The 20,866-nt window shown below is 43.7% G+C and overlaps 1 protein-coding gene across 1 annotated transcript in view; it reads left to right on the plus strand.

Moving 5' to 3' along the window:
• Positions 1 to 367: 367 nt before the first annotated feature.
• LOC138974545 (uncharacterized) overlaps positions 368 to 20,866 on the plus strand; it is a 60,274-nt gene continuing 39,775 nt past the window's right edge. Inside the window, exons 1-8 of the mRNA XM_070347261.1 lie at positions 368 to 526; positions 4,735 to 4,850; positions 6,173 to 6,415; positions 6,915 to 7,160; positions 8,706 to 8,738; positions 9,473 to 9,730; positions 11,837 to 12,073; positions 12,914 to 13,153. Coding sequence (XP_070203362.1) covers positions 423 to 526; positions 4,735 to 4,850; positions 6,173 to 6,415; positions 6,915 to 7,160; positions 8,706 to 8,738; positions 9,473 to 9,730; positions 11,837 to 12,073; positions 12,914 to 13,153 — 1,477 coding nt within the window. The 5' untranslated portion in view covers positions 368 to 422. The remainder of the gene's footprint in view (positions 527 to 4,734; positions 4,851 to 6,172; positions 6,416 to 6,914; positions 7,161 to 8,705; positions 8,739 to 9,472; positions 9,731 to 11,836; positions 12,074 to 12,913; positions 13,154 to 20,866) is intronic.

A 20,866-nucleotide genomic window follows, 5' to 3' on the forward strand; every position in this document is an offset into this window, starting at 1 on the left:
GTTTCCCATGCTGCCGTGACTTCGACCTTAAGCGAAACTCACGGTATCCCCGGCAAAACACGTTGTTGACTACCACCCGGGGCAAGCGATCCAACATTGCCGCAACAAATCGTAAACTTCGATCTGTATATTATTAAAAGAAAATGTGTCATATCAAACGGACACTGCCTAGCATACACGTTGCGTCACTTATTCGCTGTGATCGTAGTTTTAACTAGTCGACAACGTGTTTCCTGTTTGTACGAGATAAGCAAGGCGCAATTCTCTTTCCCAAAGCTTGTAAATCCTGACAGTTATTTCCGCCAAAAACGTATATTGCCCTTACATAGACAGTGCAAACGAATAGCAGCCTCTTTTTTTCAGACTGCATAACGGACCATGGATTGAACCCTTCTCACCCGCCCCGTGATCTTCTCAGTAATATGACTTATGAGTTCACCAGTTGGCAACAGAAGCGCTTGCAAAACTGCACAACGGTGTTCGACTACACACAAGATCCACAAGAGTTGCTGGCCACGCAAGTCAGGTAAGAGTGCACTATCAACACCTCGCCGTGATACTGGTATCTCGTTAGTCTGTCAAATTAGCTGTGGGGCGGGGGGCAGTTGTCCGGGAAGCAATTATCCTAGAAACAACACAAACTATCAATATACGCAAGTATATTTCTAATTCTCTCTCTGCAGACCGAAAATGTGTGTGTAATCCTGTATCTATGTTGCAGTTGAATTAAAAAAAATATTCCCTTCCTACCACGGTTTCCACTTGTATACGCCCACCCACTCTATGCACCAATTTTGCCCCAAAATGTGAGGTGGGCGTTTACTAGGTACTATACCCTTTGCAGGAGCGGATCCTTTGCTGGAATTACGACGTGTTGGTCACTTTGCATGGAAGTGTTCAAAGGATGCGTTATTGCACAAAGAGGAACTCTGCAAGCAAACCACGAAGGAGATCTTGCTGCTTTATTGTCTGTTAACAAGTTTATAGATTCAAAATATAATGCTAACTGAAAAAGATTAATCCGTATTTGCAGTTGCACTGATTCAAGCCATCAAATTCGAGGGACAATCTCTTGAAACAAATATTGTGATCAAAAACCGGTCTTTTCAACGTCATAAGAGCTTTTAGAATTGCAACTCTCTTTTATTACTAACTTGTACTGCGGTGAGAGTATCAATAAACGGTATGCCTTTGTAACAACATCGTATAGGCATTATACACTCGGAAGTTTACAAACACTAAAAACAAATGTTCCAAAAAAGATGTTTGTAACATTATTAATCAAGAAGTGTGTGTGGGGGGGTGTCGTTTGTTATGTAGTATGCCCTGTGCACAGTTTTCAGCCCAAAGTAGGGGGTTGGCGTGTACTCAATATTGGGCGTATACAAGGTAGTTTACGGTACAGCTCTGGAAAAAAACTTATAATAATTACATCATGCTTCCATTTGAAACGTCGAGGTCTTCATCGGGGATTGACGCCAGACAAAAGCTAATTGAAGCCCTACGGAGCGAAGCGACGGAGGGCTTCAATTAGACTTTGGGAGGGCGTCAATCCCCGATGAAGACCGAGAAGTTTCAAATGGAAGCATGTTAATGTTATTATAATTCAATCTGACGACGATCTCTGTCCTGCTTTTATGCGGTTGTAAACAGACAGAATTGGTTCTGTTCTGTTCACACACTACTTTCAGTCCACCTACCTGCAAGGGTCAAGTCCCAAGAAATATGTCTCTGTATTCCTATCGTATCACTCTGCTCCTGTTTTGTTTTTCTTTCACACACATTTTCCCTTCTTTTTTGACGGGTTTCTGGACAGCAAACTCAAAAACAAATTCTTTTCAACACAAAAGGATCTTTGGAATTGATTGACGTAGTCCGGAAGAAATCATGGATCAACTTACGTCACGTATTCGACGTCATCACTTCGCATACCTTTTGGTCTCGGTATTTCATTGGCCTTCATATTTCCTACTTGTAAAATGACCCTCAAAGCTAACCGAGACTAGTTGAGGCTGTATCTATGCGAGTGGTTATCGACAATTAATGACCGGTAATTTTTAATGAGTTGGGGCATTCTGACCAATCACAGGATCTGTTTCATTAAAACGAAAACTTGATTGAATTACAATGTTGCTTATTTTTGATGTGGAAATATCTGTGCTGTGTAGTGCACAAGCTAAAGTCATGTGTATATAATGTCATATTTCATTTGTTATCTCTGGCAATGGGACATTTGATTTTACATTGATTTTGTCAAGTTATGACTAAATGTTTTAACATGGAGACGGGTAATCAAGACGAGGGTCGTGGTGTATTTGTGTGTGCGTGTGTGTGTGTGTGTGTGTGTGTGTGTGTGTGTGTGTGTGTGTATGTGTGTGTGTGTGTGTGTTGGTGTGTGTACGTACGTGTGTGTGTGTGTGTGTGTGTGTGTGTGTGTGTGTGTGTGTGTGTGTGTGTGTGTGTGTGTACGTGTGTGTGTATGTATAAAGTGATTCCGAGAAAACAACTAGACCGATCTTCATGAAACTTTACATGAGAGTTCCTAAGTATAATATCCCCAGAATGTGTTTTCCTTTTCTGGATCAATGTCTTTGGTGACGTCATATCCGGCTTTTTGTAAAAGGTGAGGCAGCACTGTCACGCTCTCATTTTTCAACCAAATTGGTTGAAAGTTTAGTCAAGTAATCTTCGACGAAGCCCGGACTTTGGTTTTGCATTTCAGCTTGGCGGCTTACAAATGAATAAATGAGTTTGCTCATTAAAGTTGTTATAAAAATCGATATTCCGCATACAGATTTGAAATTCATTGCATTGTATGCCTGATCTTCTCCTGAATTCAAAAATATATAGATATATCATGTTTACTCTAAACATTTACTTATGAAAGAAAATAGATTCAATACGTTCTAGGGACGCCTACTTCGCTTTGGTTAGCCGACACTATCTGAATGGAGTCTCGGCGATGATTGGTTTGTGGTGTTGATCTTGACTAAATGTTTTTATATCGCTGTACGCGACTTGTTTAATCTTGATGACAATAATTTTCAGAACTGTTTGTTTTTAAGTTACACTGGATGTTGTGAATGAATGCAAATGATCTAATATGCTGTTATACAGGAATCAAACACAACTCCAAATGTAGGTTCCCTCAACTGTAGTATTGAGCTATGGCAACATACACACAAAATAATGCACACACTCATAAACATAAATGTTAGGTATTCAAAAATCCAGTATTCATAGTGTTGTAGGCAAAACAACTCGAGATTAAAATCTCGTACACAATTGCACTATCAAAACTCTCTACCCTTCACTTAGGTAGAGAAATACACTAACAGTCCGTGAACTCACAGGCGCACGATATCTAATTTACGGGTATCGACTCTCGGCTCGTGTGTAGTCAAAAAAACAGTTATAGTTCCTATTCCGGCAGACTTAAATCACCGTTTGCTCTGCCTACTAAACATTCATTATATCTTAAGTAATTAAGATCTTGTAGACATATTTTAACTCTGTTTATACACAGAATTACACAGCGTTTATGGCCGTTCACTAGCACATGTATTTAACTACTAATTCCTTCTACTGGCGACCTCGGTCTACTAAGTTTCTATCGCCCTGTGACCTTTATTTTTCAACTATACGGACAACCATAATCTTGCACTAGCTTCTCGAAATCCCGTCGAATCTTAGCTATGCGGGTCTATAGGCATGATACTTCGGCGTCTTCCCAGATCCTGCATACTGTTATCTGGCCACTATCTTCCTTTCAGACCGGTTATATGACGCACTGCACAAACATACATAGCGGACATCTTGTCTTAGATATCTGTCGGCTATGTTTGCAGTTTACAGTGTTAGTCGATTCCACTTATGCGATAAACACTAGCAATATTCAATTGCTTATTCCATTTACCTGTTAAGTGCTTTACTCAGGCTTCCTTTCTCCCGGTCGATTACTGTGACAACCCCTCTTTGTCCCCGGACAGTGGTTAAGTGTAACGATATCTTGGTTGCAATTTACAACGTCAACTCTCCTCGGTCATTAAGCTGAATTCACAGTACGTGTACCACACTTCGCTATGTCACGCTATATCTCTGGTTAACGCTTCTAAAAGCGTGGAGGATATCACTGTCACACTGTGCCTGTTAGTGTTATTCGTGATTTCCTTCACAGATGTGGATTTTGATTCACCAAAAGAAGAACAACATATTTTTTTTCTCTAAAAGTAATATATAAAATACTTTGAAAATATCATCACGACATTGTTATCGGTGGAGCTTTTAATGTTTAGGCGCGTGCGCACACACGTACACACACACACACACACACACACACACACACACACACACACACACACACACACATACAAACGGAAGCACAAACACACGCGCGCACGCACAACTGTGTTCATTATGTCAGTTGTGGTGGATTTTATTGATCTATCTTTTCATTCAGTTTGTGCAGTACCTGTAGTTAAAACCAAGACTCGGATGCAAAAGCGATTTGCTTTATTTGACTTTTTGATGTCAAATGTGTGTGTGTGTGTGTGTGTGTGTGTGTGTGTGTGTATGTGTGTGTGTGTGTGTGTGTGTGAGTGCGTGTATGTGTGTATGTGTGTGAGTGAGTGTGTGTGTGTGTGTGTGTGTGTATGTGTGTGTGTGTGTGTGTGTGTGTGTGTGTGTGTGTGTGTGTGTGTGTGTGTGTGTGTGTGTGTGTGTGTGTGTTTTCAGTGTTGACACGGAGGATTCGCCATTCTGTTTGCATGACTACGTTCAGATTGGAGGGATGCGGATGTGTGGCAAAATGTCGAAATCTGTTGCGGAACCGTATGACAGGCGGTTGATGGGTGTGTACACACGAGCCGTTTGGACGTGTTTTTGTGTGTGTACTTATTTTATAATTGAGTAGGAGCCCGGTAGCTCAGTTGGTATATCACTGGACTTGTGATCGGAAGGTCGCCGCCGGTTCGAATTCGGGCCGGGTCGGACATGGGTCAACTTTATGTGCAGACCCAGAGCGGAAGCCATGTCCCACTCCCGTGTCACCACAATGGCACGTAAAAGACCTTCATCATTCTACCATAACTGCAGGTAATTGATTGCACATATGTAGCAGACGACACCATCAGTTCAGGACTGAAATGAACGGTTTTCGCATATTTCAAGACAACTACGATGTAAACAGAACACGCGAAGGCATCAAAACATTCTTTCCATGTAATCATAGCACCAACCTCCCAGATGAATGCAGGTACATTGCGAGAAATAACATGTCAACTTTATTTTTTGGCGAATGAGGGAACGAACGTGTCACTTTGAGTCGTTTGACATCAGGGCACGCCACTCAGTTGCTTGGGGGTTGTTCATTGTTTGGTGAGCATAGAACATTTCAGAACATGTTGTTTTTTATACCAATAATTAATACTTAACGTGAAACTGTATGCTAACGGGTACATTTCGCTCAGCTGTAACTCATACTGTTAGTTGCTAATCGATGAAACGGTACAGAGGGTAATCAAATCGTAAAATGCATGGTCGGCGATGAAACCGTCAATACCCCCGAAATGTGAAAACCCGACCTGTCCACAATTTATCCAAACGCTGGAAGAAAAAATGTGCTTTTTAAAACGTTCTTATCTATTGTCGTTACTAACAATATCGTTATTGAAACAATCACAGTGCGCTAAGTAAAGAGATTTATAGAGCAAATCTTGAAAATAATTATGTTTGCGCTTCGTTCAATAATTCATTTTCTTGATTTACTCTTTAAATATCTTAGCGCACTGTGATGTCTCAATAACTTAAATAAATGATCACGTTGAATGATGAATTTACTCTATACATAATTATTTACGAATTTTGTAGCGTGTCGAAGTGACACGTTCGCATGCAATCACGACTCGCTTGAGCCCTACCCTGTTTAACACAATTTATGGAAAGGATTAACAAAAGAAAACGATTACAAAATATGAACTAATCGTACCACCAGTAAAATATTATTTACGAATCTGTTTTTCTTTTTGATGTACCTTATCTGGTTAATATTTTACGTCAATTTGGAAATGACAAACAAAAACCACTTGCAACAGTGGGCGCGAATGAGTTGAGTTTCTTTTGCCGCCCACTGTACAACGCACGCAACTGAGGGCCATTTTCTAATCGTCTTCAGAGGTGGCTGGCGGTGTGTTCAAGAACATCGCGCTCTTAAGAAAGACTGCTACACAGAGTAGCCTCTACGAGAACAATACTGAGCAGTTCGGGTCTCATCTTGCTGTTAATGGATGGTCATTGGTCGATCCCGCCACCAATTCCTGTGCTGTGATGGCTGGCTTTGATCAAACGCCTTGGTGGAAACTGGATCTACTCGAGGACTTTGACGTTTGGGCTCTCGTTTTGACCTTCATCCATGAAAGTAAGATTTCAAATAAATGAAGTGTACATAGGGAGGGGGGGGGGGAGTACGGAAGTGTATTTGTCAGCGTGTTTGTTAGGTTGTTGTTTATGTTGGTGTATGCACTTGCTGACTTTGAGACGAGCTGCATTCTTTGCTGAATTGATAGAATAGAAGACTCTGCTGAACAGCATGATGTGTAAATAAATTTGCATCACACAGAGTTTTTCTTGTAGTGTTTGCATGTATGCAAGCCCGACAACTGTAACTGTTTCAAATACTTTCATTGCAGACGTATGCTTTCCTTATGCTTTAACCTGTTTGAGTCTTGATTTTCGTTAGCAGTTTATTTTCTCAGAATTTTGTCAGCACACATTTTTGGTTTCACATTGTAGGCTTAGGGTTAACCCTAATTTTTGAATAAAGCGCAGATTTCTGGCCTTCATGTCTCCCCCTACCTCTTTAAACTAGAGACCGAACAAGCGGCTCTGATCTCAAATTTTCTGTGTCTCATTACAAGATAAAACCGAATTCTCTGGAGTTATACGGCCTCGGGACATTGTAGTGGAGGTGTACAAAAGTGAAGATGGATCTCACAAAGAGTTCAGCAAATCCATCGCAGACGTTGGTACAGCCCCGGACAATCTGGCAGCCTACACGTACAAGTTTGATGTAATACCTCCTGCCACTGGCCGTTATGTCAAAGTTTCAAAGAACTCACCGGGTCTTGGTTTATGTGAGGTTCAGGTGCTGATCAACTTGGCGGGTGAGAAACTGCGTTTGTCGGCAGTCATGAAACAAAGCTCAAACAAGAGAGAGAGAGAGAGAGAGAGAGAGAGAGAGAGAGAGAGAGAGAGAGAGAGAGAGAGAGAGAGAGAGAGAGGCCATGTACGTGCATGGTCTTTCATTATTTAGATATAAAGAGCAACATAAAGTAGCATGTAAACATATTTGTGACCCTCCACCACGAAATGAGTCGCATGTCACCTCGCGCGGTTCTGCGCTAGGCTTAATATAAGTCCGGGGAGTGTCTGGTAACAGTGTGAGGGTCACCTTTGTCACAGGCTTATAACTCAAACAAAGTTTTTGCTCTTTTCTAAAACGGTTTTCACCACTGGATAGAGCATAAAAAACTCTTTAGGAAAATGTAAACATATGAAAATCATGCAAAGGTGACATGTGACTCATTTCGTGGTGGAGGGTCACTTTTATGAGTAGTAATCAGAATGGAAAAAAAAGTTGCATCACATGTTCAAACTAAAGCAATCTAGTGGGCAGAGTGTTTAATCTGCTGGTGAACTCCAGTGTAGCGATATATTCTCCTTTCGTCACGCGCACTTCACCTCTGCCTGTCTGTCTAGGTCTGTCTGTCTCTGTTGTGTCTGGGTCTGTCTGTCTAGGTCTGTCTGCCTCTGTTGTGTCCGGGTCTGTCTGTCTAGGTCTGTCTATCTCTCTGTATCTGTCTGTCTGTGTGTATGCAATGTTTTTCTTTAACATGCACCGTGTCTGTCTTTATGTATCCGTCTGTCTGTCTAGGTCTGTCTGTCTCTGTGTGTCTGTCTGTCTATGTGTGTCTGTCTGTCTGTCTAGGTCTGTCTGTCTCTGTGTGTCTGTCTAGGTCTGTCTGTCTATGTGTGTCTGTCTGTCTAGGTCTGTCTGTCTCTGTGTGTCTGTCTGTCTGTCTAGGTATGTCTGTCTCTGTGTGTCTGTCTGTCTCGGTATGTCTGTCTCGGTGTGTATGTCTGTCTGTCTAGGTCTGTCTCTGTGTGTCTGTCTGTCTAGGTCTGTCTGTGTGTGTCTGTCTGTCTGTCTGTCTAGGTCTGTCTCTGTATGTCTGTCTGTCTGTCTAGGTCTGTCTGTCTCTGTGCCTGTCTGTCTGTCTATGTCTGTCTGTCTCTGTGTGTCTGTCTAGGTCTGTCTGTCTAGGTCTGTCTGTCTGTCTAGGTCTGTCTCTGTATGTCTGTCTGTCTGTCTAGGTCTGTCTGTCTCTGTGCCTGTCTGTCTGTCTATGTCTGTCTGTCTCTGTGTGTCTGTCTAGGTCTGTCTGTGTCTGTCTGTCTAGGTCTGTCTGTCTCTGTGTGTCTGTCTGTCGGTCTAGGTCTGTCTGTCTCCGTGTGTCTGTCTGTCTGTCTAGGTCTGTCTGTCTCTGTGTGTCTGGGTCTGTCTAGGTCTGTCTGTCTCGGTGTGTCTGTCTGTCTGTCTAGGTCTGTCTGTCTAGGTCTGTCTGTCTCTGTGTGTCTGTGTGTCTGTATGCTGTTTTATTTAACATGCACTCATGAAATGAGTTGACTTTCATTTCTATCCTGTGCAGAGAACAACATCAAAAGCGTCTTCTGGACGAAATGTAAGTGTGTTTGTCCAAGCCTACAGTGGTGTGAGTTATACCATAGCTTTGGTTACATGGAACTAGTTTTTACAATCGCTTCTGAGGAACATGGGAGATTCTCGGTAGATGATGTTGCAATAAACTTGCGACACTTCAGACGATCAAAGGGTCAGTTGGTAACGCTAGCTGAGGGAGGGCGTGGGGGCAGGGGGGATGTGGAGGAATCAGAACTCACCAACACATATTTTCCGGAGAATGTCTGTTTTCAATAGGTGTATACCCAAGATCCATACCCAAGATCCAGATAAAAATGTTCGTTTTGGAAATGTAACGACAAAAGCAACTTTAGAACGCGCGGGTGTGCAAATGCATAGCTATAGATTGTGTGTGTGTGTGTGTGTGTGTGTGTGTGTGTGTGTGTGTGTATGTTTGTGTGCGTGTGTGTATGTGTGTGTGTGTGTGTGTGTGTGGGGGGGGGTGATTAGTTGTTGGATAATATGCATGTGGAAGTGTTATTCTGATGCAAAAAAACAACGACCGGGCATCCACCTACGTCCTCACTATAATATAGAGAGTTTCCTAGGTGAGCCTGCTTCCTCGATGAATCGACATTTCCTATATACCCTGCCCCACGTTAAACTCGCCAAATCATGCATAAGGACAAGGTCAATGAAAGCTCTATTAGAGAGACAACAATATGTTGCTTTGCTTGGGTGAAAGTCGATTCATGCTTTTCTTACTTGCGTTTCTAGCTGCTCAAGTAACCCGGCACAATGTGGCATTACGAAAGCCAGTGACCTACCACTCATTCCATGCTACCAAACCGAAACAGAAGTTATATCAACGACCGGAACTTACAAACAACATCAACAATGATTGCAAACCGCAGAAAGCCCCTTTCCATGGAAAAAAGTCCGTCAATTTCTTCATCGTCACTCTGTCAGATCCTTCTGAGGGAGAGGTGACACCAGGTGCTCATTACAGAGTCTACGGCGTCATGATATCTCAGGGTAAACGGGTTTTTTTGTTCATTGTTAGCGTTTGAACCTGTCCCTGACGGGCGCAGTTGATAAGACATCGGCCTTGTGATCGGAAGGTCGTGAGTTCAAATCCCGGCAGCGGCCGCCTGATGGGTTAAGGGTAGAAATTGTGTCCGATCTCCCAGGTCAACTTATGTACATACCCGCTTTTGGTCGTATCCCTCTTCGTGCTTACACCCAAGCACAAGACCAATTGCGCATGGAAACGATCATATAATCCATGTCAGCGTTCGGTGAGTTATAGAAACACGAAAATACCCAGCATGTTTCCCCCCAAAAATCGGCGTATGCTGCCGAAATGGCGGGTTAAAAACGGTCTCACACTCGTGCAAAATACATGAGTGAATATATCAGCCCAAGAGCAAAGAAGAAGAAGAAGAAGAAGATGAACCCGTCCGTGATTGTTACTGGCACAGTCGCTTGTGTTTTAATCGTTTTATTGGAAATGTTTCAAGAGTGATGAGTGTCCTCTCCTTCGCTACTTTCACCTTTCTCGTTCCTGAATTAGGTACCGTGTTTATCCTTGTTTTAAAGCACACATCTGAATAATGTATATTTTACACTTTATCGTACACTTTCCATCACCATTATTTTTTTGAAAACATTTACCTGAACGGCCATGATCCCCAATAGAAAAACAAGAACAAAACAAAACAACACCGCAGCCAAGCGTGTGTTTATTTTAAATTGCCAAAAATCCCAGTCAGATTGGATACTCTTGTTTATTTTAAAAGGCCACATAATATATCTGCATTTAAAGAAAAAGAAGAAACAAGTCGCGTAAGGCGAAAATACAACATTTCGTCAAGTAGCTGTCGAACTCACAGAATGAAACTGAACGCAATGCAACGCAGCAAGACCGTATACTCGTAGCATCGTCATTCCACCGCTCACGGCAAAGGCAGTGAAATTGACAAGAAGAGCGGGGGAGTAGTTGCGCTGAGAAGGATACCACGCTCTTCTGAACCTCTCTTCGTTTTAACTTTCTGAGCATGTGTTTTTAATCCAAACATATCATATCTATATGCTTTTGGAATCAGGAACCGACAAGGAATAAGATAAACGTGTTTTTAAATTTATTTCGAAAATTTTATTTTGATAATAATTTTTATATATTTAATTTTCAGAGCTTTTTTTTAATCCAAATATAACATATTTATATGTTTTTGGAATCAGCTAATGATGGAGAATAAGATGAACGTAAATTTGGATCGTTTTAGAAAAACAATTTTTTTTTTTTACAATTTTAAGATTTTTAATGACCAAAATCATTGATTAATTTCTAAGCCACCAAGCTAAAATGCAAAACCGAAGTCCGGGCTTCGTCGAACATTACTTGACCAAAATGTCAACCAATTTGGTTGAAAAATGAGGGCGTGACAGTGCCGCCTCAACTTTCACGAAAAGCCGGATATGACGTCATCAAATACATTTATTAAAAAAAATGAAAAACATGTCTGGGGATTTCATACCCAGGAACTCTCATGTCAAATTTCATAAAGATCGGTCCAGTAGTTTAGTCTGAATCGCTCTACACACACACACAGACAGACGCACACACACACACACACACGCACGCACATACACCACGACCCTCGTCTCGATTCCCCCCTCTACGTTAAAAAAAATAGTCAAAACTTGACTAAATGTAAAAAGAGTAATAACAGTTGGTTGGTCCATGCTACCAGTCAGCAAGAAATCAACACACTTAAACATTGACTTTTTTTTTATCACATCTCAAACACAGCACCACGCAATGTAGTAAGCACGACGCCGACGATGATGTTGCTGCTTTTGAGGATATTGCTTCTGCTGTTGCTTCTGCTACTGCAGCTGCTGCTGCTGCTCATCATGTTCTTGCAGTGGCTTATAATGGCATTAATGGTAATAGTGGTGGTGATGGAGATGATATTAATGATGATGATGGTGGTCATGCTGATGAATAAGACTATTGTCACGACGACGTGAAGACTTCGACAATGATGACGATAATGACAATTGTATGCTTTAGCTTTTCCATGACAAAGAATGTGCATCTTAGCGCACTGAAAACTTAACACATGCACTTTGAAACAGGTTGTTCACCGAAGAAGTACCGTTACACTGTCCACGTGGGCATGCATGGCGACCTGAAGGGCAGACATGTTACCAAGGCCACGGTTTGCAAGAGGAATCAGATTGTCAACAATTGTTCAACTGAGCTTGTTCTGTGTGAGCGGATGGCAGTCGGTACCCACGTACGAGTGGACATCGACAATCTGAGCTGGAAAAAAATCACTATCTGTAATATCCAGGTGTATGGCAGGCTGTACGGTAATTGCTGACATAGTCATTATTGTTATTTTCCCTTTCGTGTTGTACCTCCCCTTTTGTAACAGATTGTGTAACATTAACTTTGCATAGGCCGTGCTCATAATAGCTCAGTACCCGCTTTCCGTCATTATATGTATGTGTGATACGTTTGAATCTCAATTCACACTTGAGATAAAACTGTCTCCAAAAACGTTACGTTGACGTTAAAAATATCACAAGAAACACTTCATTGGTTTACTTGTTAACAGAACGAAAATCAAAACACTTCCATACAAAAAACTCAGATCGACTGATGAGAGGAAGTCAAACAGTAATATTTATAGAAAACAAAAACCTAACATGGAATAGTTTATTTTAAAGGTAAAAGGTCGCCATATTGACCAACCAACAACATTCCATAAAACAGGATTGGGTGGGACTATTATTTACATCTAATCAGTAACTGATCACGTACTTCGTGCATACTTCTTCCAAGGAACAGTCTATTTTACAAACAAAAAAACTAGCTAACATTAACAACTAACAACACGTGAGTCACAAGTATTCTAAAACTTACGACGCAGTTTTGCAGCGCTCACACCAAAACCAGGACACGGAAAAGAGCACGTGAGTCTCACGCGTAAAGATAGTTAAATAACGCTCCACAAAAACAGGTCACAACAAGGTGCCATGATAAAAGCACGGTTTACTTGCTTTACACCGTAAAAGGGCTAGAGCAAACGTATTCACAACAAAAATAGGTGAATGCATGCCAATCGGCATGCACAGTGATAAAACATATGCATTGACATCTTAAAGTGTATCATCCCTGGAATTATCATTCTAATGATATTTTCTCAGACAGTCGAGATGGCTTGGTGAACGTCGCCTTGTACAAATACGCACGTCACAGTGGAACACACACAACTCAGCCGGCTGCATTGGCGGTTGACGGAGTCCTGAAACGAGTCGGCCCGTCACCTGAGTGGGCAACGTGCACCAGAGCCACCATGGAACCAACAACTGATAAGAGCTGGTGGCTAGTGGACTTAGCCAACGTCTACGATATTGAAGCTGTTAACATCCAGACCAACACAAGTCGTGAGTATTGTCACCAAGTAAAATAATAGTAATTGCAAAAGTTAAACAATGCATCCATCCTAAAATCCCCATTCATAATACAGCATGGTCAACCCAAATTATTTAAGAAACATGATAATACAACATTGTATTTTGACAACAATACCTATTATTATCATTCTAGTGCCCTTCATGGCTATGTGACCAATCAGGACTGATTCTAGGTGACCTGTTAAACGTTATAACGTTCAAGGCGGGACCCTTTTTGTATAACGCATTAAAAATCACCACGACAAAATAAAAGTTAATATAAAAAACATCAGGGTGAATTGTTCTACTGAATGTCACTTTTAGACATTTTTCTCATGCAATTTACTGTGTAAAATGTGCTAAAAAGCAAATTCTGTCGGTGGGAGGGAAATAGAATGGCAAGTAAGTTTAATACTGAGTAAAGGGAAGCAACTCTTTTTGGTGCTGTCAGTAGCAGACTACACCTATGTGCTTTTGGCAACATGGCAAACAAACCTGCCATCAATCAAGAAGATCTAAAAAACCTATACGCATCCAAATTCATGTCTCCCAACACCCCCGCTGGCCTTTTGAACAAGGTTCAGTTAGATGTCCGGTTTTATTTTTTTAGACGGGGCCTGGAAAACTTTGAAAAAATGACGAAAGACACCTTCGAAGTGAAGATGGATCAAACAACAGGTAAACAATACGTAATCAAACGGTTTGATGAACTTACCAAGAATCACAGAGCTGGAGACGAAGAACTTGTGACTGGAGTCGTGCCAGAGACTGGGGACAGCAGCTGTCCAGTCAGTGTACAGCTACAAGTGAGGGCCCCAAAGGGTTTAAAATCGTGATCGTGATTGGCGTTTTTTTACCTTTCTGTGACCGTGATTGCCGAAATTTCCATTTCTGTGATCGTGATGGGACTTTGCCCGTGATCCGTGATGACAAGAAAATCAAGTCTCGTGATCGTGATCGTCATTTGTTTTCGTGATCGTGATGGGCATTATTGCAAAGCATTTTATTTTCAACGTACATTTTTCACAGCTGTATCACTCTATGATCCTCTATTCGTCAAGGAGCCAATCCTGATTGAAGGGAAGCAACAACACATTCAGAAATATGATTTTGACAGCGATTGCTTCCCTTTAAGAGAACTAATCACACACACAAAAAAGAGATCCAATCAGAAGACGAATTGCAAAAGTCTGCCAAACTTCATCCAATGGAAGGGCTTCGTGCCTTTTGAGTGCATTCAGTCAAATTCTAAGTCGAAGATCAAAAATGGCGTGCAGCGGTACTGTCATCGAACCTCTGTTATATTTTGTGGATTCAAACCAGACCAAAGCAGGCGGCGAGAATGCCTTCCTTGATGGAAAGGTCAGGCTACGGGTCCGTCTTTCCGAAGACGATATGTCAAGGTATGTTGATCTATTCAGGGCCGGACTAGGTAAGTACTCGGGGGGGGGGGGGGGGGGGGGGGTGGTTACAGATGGGGGTCCAGGGGGCAAAGCCCCTTGGTGGGCCCTTGGTGGGGGTGAAGCTGAACGTTTTTTGATGTTTCTGGAGGGAAAGGAAGCCTCTCCTTGAACGAAAAAGGTAAATTCGACAGCAAGCTGTATAGGCAAGGAAGAAGAATTGAGATTGTAAGGACTCATACTTTTCATCACAAAAATCGTTGAAGACAAATGTCTTTCGAAAGGGGGTGAGAGGTGCGATTTCTCCTCGGATTTCATGATGATCCAGATGCAACCCCCCCCCCCCCCCCCCCACCCCCTCTCTCCCCCACAAAAAAAGCGTTTTGGGGGTACGTATGCTAAAGTCGGAGGGGGGGTGGGTGTTGCGCAACCCCTGTAACCCCCCCCTCTCCCCCCCTCCCCTAGTCCGGCCCTGTCTATGTTGCTCTATGACTGTTCTGAATGTAGGCACAGATCTTGAAATTTGTTCAAGATCTTTGAGTTTGATTGAGATCATTGACATTGTCGACATTGTCACGTCCGGCTGTCACTCGCTCAGTGTAACCTCGACTGGCTCGAGTCTGATCGAGTCTGCGTGTAGCCAAAACCGAAACTAGAAATGTGTTTTTCATCCCAGCAACGTGGACACGCTTGGCATAGATTCTAATTGTCGCTTCTTTGCATTAAGCTTGGATTTATTTTAGCGCCTGTAAACGTATCAACAATGGGTTAAATTCAGGAACTATGGCGGGGAGACGTGCCAGTTTGGGTCACTTGATCCTCATGTCAAAGTCGATCAAAGTCATGTTCGTTGGGGATTTTGTTATTATAGACTCTACCATCACACATACATGTACTTTAATTTCAATCCACCCAATAGTTTTTGAGAAAATGGGGTTAAAAGATTTAGCTCTGGAAATGTGAAATTGTCCAAGTATATATATTCATGTGTGTGAGTGAGGGTGTGGGAGTTGAATGTGTATGAGTGTATATTCCTTTACCCACCTTCATGATACCTAGACTGACCTTTAGTCAGGTTTATAGACTCTGGGTTACAGGGGTTCCGGAACCCCCCCCCCCCCCCGGCTGTAAAAAAAAATAACAAAATTAATACTAACTTTAAAAGAAATAACGAGTGGCTGCTAGCTTGCTGACACCAGTTGATCATGTTTAAAATCAAGGATAAGCCATAAATTGTTCATAAAATAGCTAAAACTCTTCAGCTTCTGGGGGGCTAAGCCCCCCAGACCCCCCAACGGGGCCTTGCCCATGTACCCCACAAGGTCTACCCCTGGACCCCAGGTTGTCCCTCCCCTCTGGCTTAACTGCTCCGCCCCTGGAATGTATATTCCTGTGAATGTCTGTATGAGAGAGAGAGAGACTCAGAGAGCGAGAGAAAAAACAACGAAAACAACATTCTTGTTACTGATTACAAATCATATGTATTTCTATGTGTGAATGAAAGAGAATTAAAAAAAAATAATAATAAAAAAGTGCAACAGTTGTCACTTTGTGTTGAATAAACAATAGATCCAGAGGAGCGAATTACTGTGTGGTTGTGTTTACTTTGACACGTGCTTTCTGTACCTGCAACTTTTACCGTGACCGTGATTTGCCACTGGTGTTCGTGATCGTGAAAACAAAAATCAAGGTAACTGTGATCGTGAAAGCTAAAATTTCCCTTCACGTAATCGTGATGATACCCCCCCTTTGGGGCCCTCACAAGTACCTGTCTCTGCTAAATCCAAAGTGCGAGCACCTTTGGCAATTCCCTGTGAACACGTTCCATGGAGATGACGAAACATGGTATGACAACGACAGACCCATGGGCGTCCACACTATGAAGAAGTGAGCTGTGTCAATTGTCGCAGATATAGATCTACACAAACCACAGCGTGCGAGCGACGGGTGCAACAATACTCGCAGACAAGAACTTCAGTCCAATTGACATTATCAGTGTCACCGGTCACAAAACTGTTAGATCTAACTCCCTGCAACGGTACCAAAAAACATCCACCGCCAAAAAACTAGAGATGGCAGCTGCTATGTCGTCCAAGCTCACAGAGAATAGGCAGTTGACACTGCTCTCAAGTCATACTTCGCGGGGAGAACCAGCCAAAACTTCGACGGGAAGCAGAATCGAACGGGGTCGTCTCGTTGCATCGGCGACTGTCACAAGCCAGCAGACGATCCGACAGGACGTGGAACTCAGCAACGACGAGGTAGCAGCTCTTTTCGATCCGGAATACGAACCTGCCATGCCTCCAACGAGACCAAATCCGCCAATGTTCCATCACTGTGACCTCTCGCATGCAACGATGAACATTCAATTCCACCGACATTTAACCGCATTCAACTGCGCATGCGCAACACAAATGTGCAACATTTGAGATGGCTCTTCCCAGAACTGTCCGTTCCAATTTCGGACTTTCTGTTTGTTAGCATTTTCGAGTTTGTGTTCTGGTTTTTTGTTGTTGTTGAGTGTTTTTATGATAATATGCACAGAAAAGAAGGAACACGTTGTGAAATAAACTTTTTGGGAAAGATTACTTGAATTACTTTGATATCACTGTCGAAACAGACCAATAGCAGAAATTAGTACCAATTCAGTGCCCCAAATGGCTCTTTGACCAATCAGGACGGATTCTAGGTGACCCTCTAAATGTTATATTGTTCAGTCAGGGACCTTTTTTGTTTATCAAGCTAAAAAATAACAAGACAAAGTAAATACTCAAATCAACAATATCGGCGTGATTTTTCTGAAGAATGACACTTCAAATGCTGTCAGATAATACTCTCTTTATCTAAAACAAAATACCGAAAAGCGAGTTTTGTCGGTGGGTGCAGTACGGAACAGCAAGGCACCGTCCATCATCTAAGTGTGCACAATGCCGACCCGCTCACTTGAAATCTAAATTATCTAAGTTCAGAAAAATCAAGTGAAATTGCTCACTCGCTTTATGTCAAATGTATCTTTACGTCATTTTCCATCCGTCTGGAGTCGGTTCTAAATATGTCGCTCTCCGTTCAACAAGCAAAAGCGAAGCAACCGAAACGCATGTTTAACATGGTTTAACTTGTGAGATTGTTGTGTGTCAAACGCATTTGACCTGTGAATATTCATCACGTCAAGTAGTTTGGAGACTCGAACTCGAGACCACCGGCATTGGAGGCAAACGTCATATTACCGCGCCACAAGGCTTACACAAGCGAGGCGTGAAAACTCAGACTTGAACTGCCAATATAACTGCCACGGGCCCGAGTTTTCGAATCGAGCATGTGTTGACTCGTCGTTTTCCCCGTTCGTATTTGTGTTTTGTACGTTTTCTTGATATCATCATAACATGTATCAATCAATCAATCAATCAATCAATCAATCAATCAATATGAAGCTTATATAGCGCGTATTCCGTGGGTACAGTTCTAAGCGCTTGTCGAAGAGTTGTCAACACAGGACTAACAAAGAAACTAACATCTTCAGACAGACACGAACCCTATCACACACTAGCAAACCCTGGTAAACATACAACAAACAACTGTTTAACAACAATGTACACATCAATAGCTAGGTCCAAACAAAATAATATTAAGCACAAAGAAAACACCTCTCAAAGAGCACAGCACAAGAATGTCTTTTGGGGCACAGCACATCACGTCGAACATGAAAGTCGCAGCCAGCTACGGGAAGAACTGAGTCTTCAACCTACTCTTGAACGCGTCAAGAGAGGGGCTCTGGCGAAGCTCAAGCGGCAGGGAGTTCCAGACGGAGGGGCCCGCGGAGGGAAATGCACGCTGACCAGCAGATGCGAGTTTCGAGCGAGGGATGTGGAGGCGGAGAGGGTCAGCAGCAGAACGAAGGGGACGGTCGGAGGGCTGGGTGTACAGGTCCAGGGAGGATTGAAGGTACTCGGGAGCAGAGTCGTTGAGACACTTGTAGACCAGAGTGGACAGTTTGTAGCAGATTCGGGTGTTGACAGGGAGCCAGTGCAAGGAGCGAAGTAGGGGGGTGATGTGGTCTCGCTTCGTCTTCCTCAACGTCAGCCTGGCAGCGGCGTTCTGGACTCGTTGTAGGCCATGAATGGATGAGGCAGGGAGGCCAGCCAGAAGGGAGTTGCAGTAGTCCAGACGACTGAAGATGAGGGAGACAACCAGCTTGACACAGGCGTCGTGGGTGAGGTAGCGACAGATGGAGGCGATGCGTCGTAGGTGGAAAAGGCAGGTCTTGATGATGAAGGAGATGTGTGTCTGCATGGAGAGAGTGGAGTCGAGAAAGACGCCAAGGCTCTTGACAGCAGGGGAGAATGGAACAGTCGCGTCATCCAGCTGGAGGTCGGTCACAGTGAGGGAAGCAATCTTCTGTCGTGTTCCAACGAGAAGGGCCTCCGTCTTCTCACTGTTCAGCTTCAACTTGTTCTCAGTCATCCAGTTCTTGATGTCAGTGAAACAACTGGAGATGGATCCAAGGAGATCGTCATCGTCCTCCGGCTTGGTGCTGTTCTGGAGCTGCGTGTCATCGGCAAAGGAGTTGTAGTTCAGGCCGTGGCGTTCGATGACCAGGGAGAGGGGTTGGGTGTACAGGGTGAAAAGGACAGGGCCGAGGACAGATCCTTGTTGGACGCCGAAGCGGACAGGGACAGGCTGAGAAGAGAACGAATCAGTGGTGACAGTCTGAGAGCGGTTCTGGGGGTAGTTCCGGAACCAAGAGAGGGCGGTGTCGTGAATGCCGAACGTGGAACTGAGGCGATCGACGAGTAGCTGGTGGTCGATCGTGTCGAAGGCCTCGGACAGGTCCAGAAGCACAAGGGCAGAGACGAGACCGCTATCTGTTGCGTTCAGGAGGTCCGTGGTGATTCGCAGGAGCGCCGTCTCGGTGCTGTGGTGAGGGCGGTACGCAGACTGGTACACTGGCATCAGCGAGTTCCGAGACAGGTGGGCGCTCAACTGCTCCAGGATGATACGCTCCAGAAGCTTGGAGAGGAAGGGCAGGTTGGACACAGGACGGTAGTTTTTCAACTCGTTGACGTCAAGGCCGGGCTTCTTGATGAGTGGGCGGACAACGGCAGACTTGAAGCAGTCGGGAACGACGCCTGTGGCCAGGGAGATGTTGATGATATATGTGATAGACGGCAGGAGCTTGTCCAGACACTTGGTGAAGAGGAAGCCTGGCAGGGGGTCTAGCTCGCAGGTCTTGATGGCCGTCTTGGTGATGAGTCGCTTGACGTGGTTTTGAGTGACAGGCTGAAAGCACGTGAGGGGGGAGCCGGAGAAGGAAGGGGAAGGTGGGGACGGGACGAAGGGCTGCTGATCGAGTGTTTTCCGAAGCTTGTCAATATTGTCCTTGAAAAACTCCGAGAATAACTCCGGGATATCCTGTGGTGGGTGAGCAGTGGGTAAGGGGGCAGCGGGGGAGGAGCCCAGGAGAGAGGACATGTTGGAGAACACCTCCCTGGATGATGAGGCGTTGACGATGCGGTCGTGGAAGTGCTCGACCTTGGCAGCAGTGATGGCTTGCGTGACTCGAAGCACCGCATCCCTGAGAATCTGCTTATGAACCTCCAGGCCAGAGTGTCGCCATGCACGCTCCGCTCGCCGTCTCTCGATCTTGGCGGCTGTGATGTCCTCAGAGAACCAGGGAGCCGGCTGTCGCTCAGAGACTGCGCATAGGGATGGCGGGGCGTGTTTGTCGAGGAGCTGGCGCAGAGTCAAGCTGAAGAAATGGGCGGGGTCAGAGGACGGGTCTCGCTGGGCAAGCAGCAGGGCAGCTTCGTCTCCAAAAGCATCTGTCTCAATGTCTCGTAGCTTGCGACGTGTGACCATCTTCCGCTTCTGTGCTGGCTTGGTAATGTTGACGAGGAAGTTGATGGCAGTGTGGTCGGAGACAAGATGGTCGTTGCCTATAGGGCAATCAATTTTCACCAAAGCCGATGTCACGGTTACTACTACGAAAAAAATAAATGGGTAATTCTCGAAGTACGTATTCATTATGCAATTGTTTTTTTATATTTCGATTTATTTCATAATCCAAAACGTTTAAAATGAAGCAAATGAATAAAATACAAGAATTACGAGTTCAGACACAGTTGTTTTTTTTAAATCGAACCCGGGATCATAAAAAGTAAGACCTAACGCATGGTCGAGCACGTTACCGACTGAGCTATTCTGTTGCCCTCTAGGCGAGGGAGATTTTAACTTCAAATATTACGCTTGAGTTCTTGAACGTGGCGACAACTGACTCGAGTTTCTGGGTCTCTCTCTGCTCGTATTT

The sequence above is a fragment of the Littorina saxatilis genome, linkage group LG8 (genome assembly GCF_037325665.1).
Source record: "Littorina saxatilis isolate snail1 linkage group LG8, US_GU_Lsax_2.0, whole genome shotgun sequence".
In the NCBI taxonomy this organism is placed as follows: domain Eukaryota; kingdom Metazoa; phylum Mollusca; class Gastropoda; order Littorinimorpha; family Littorinidae; genus Littorina; species Littorina saxatilis.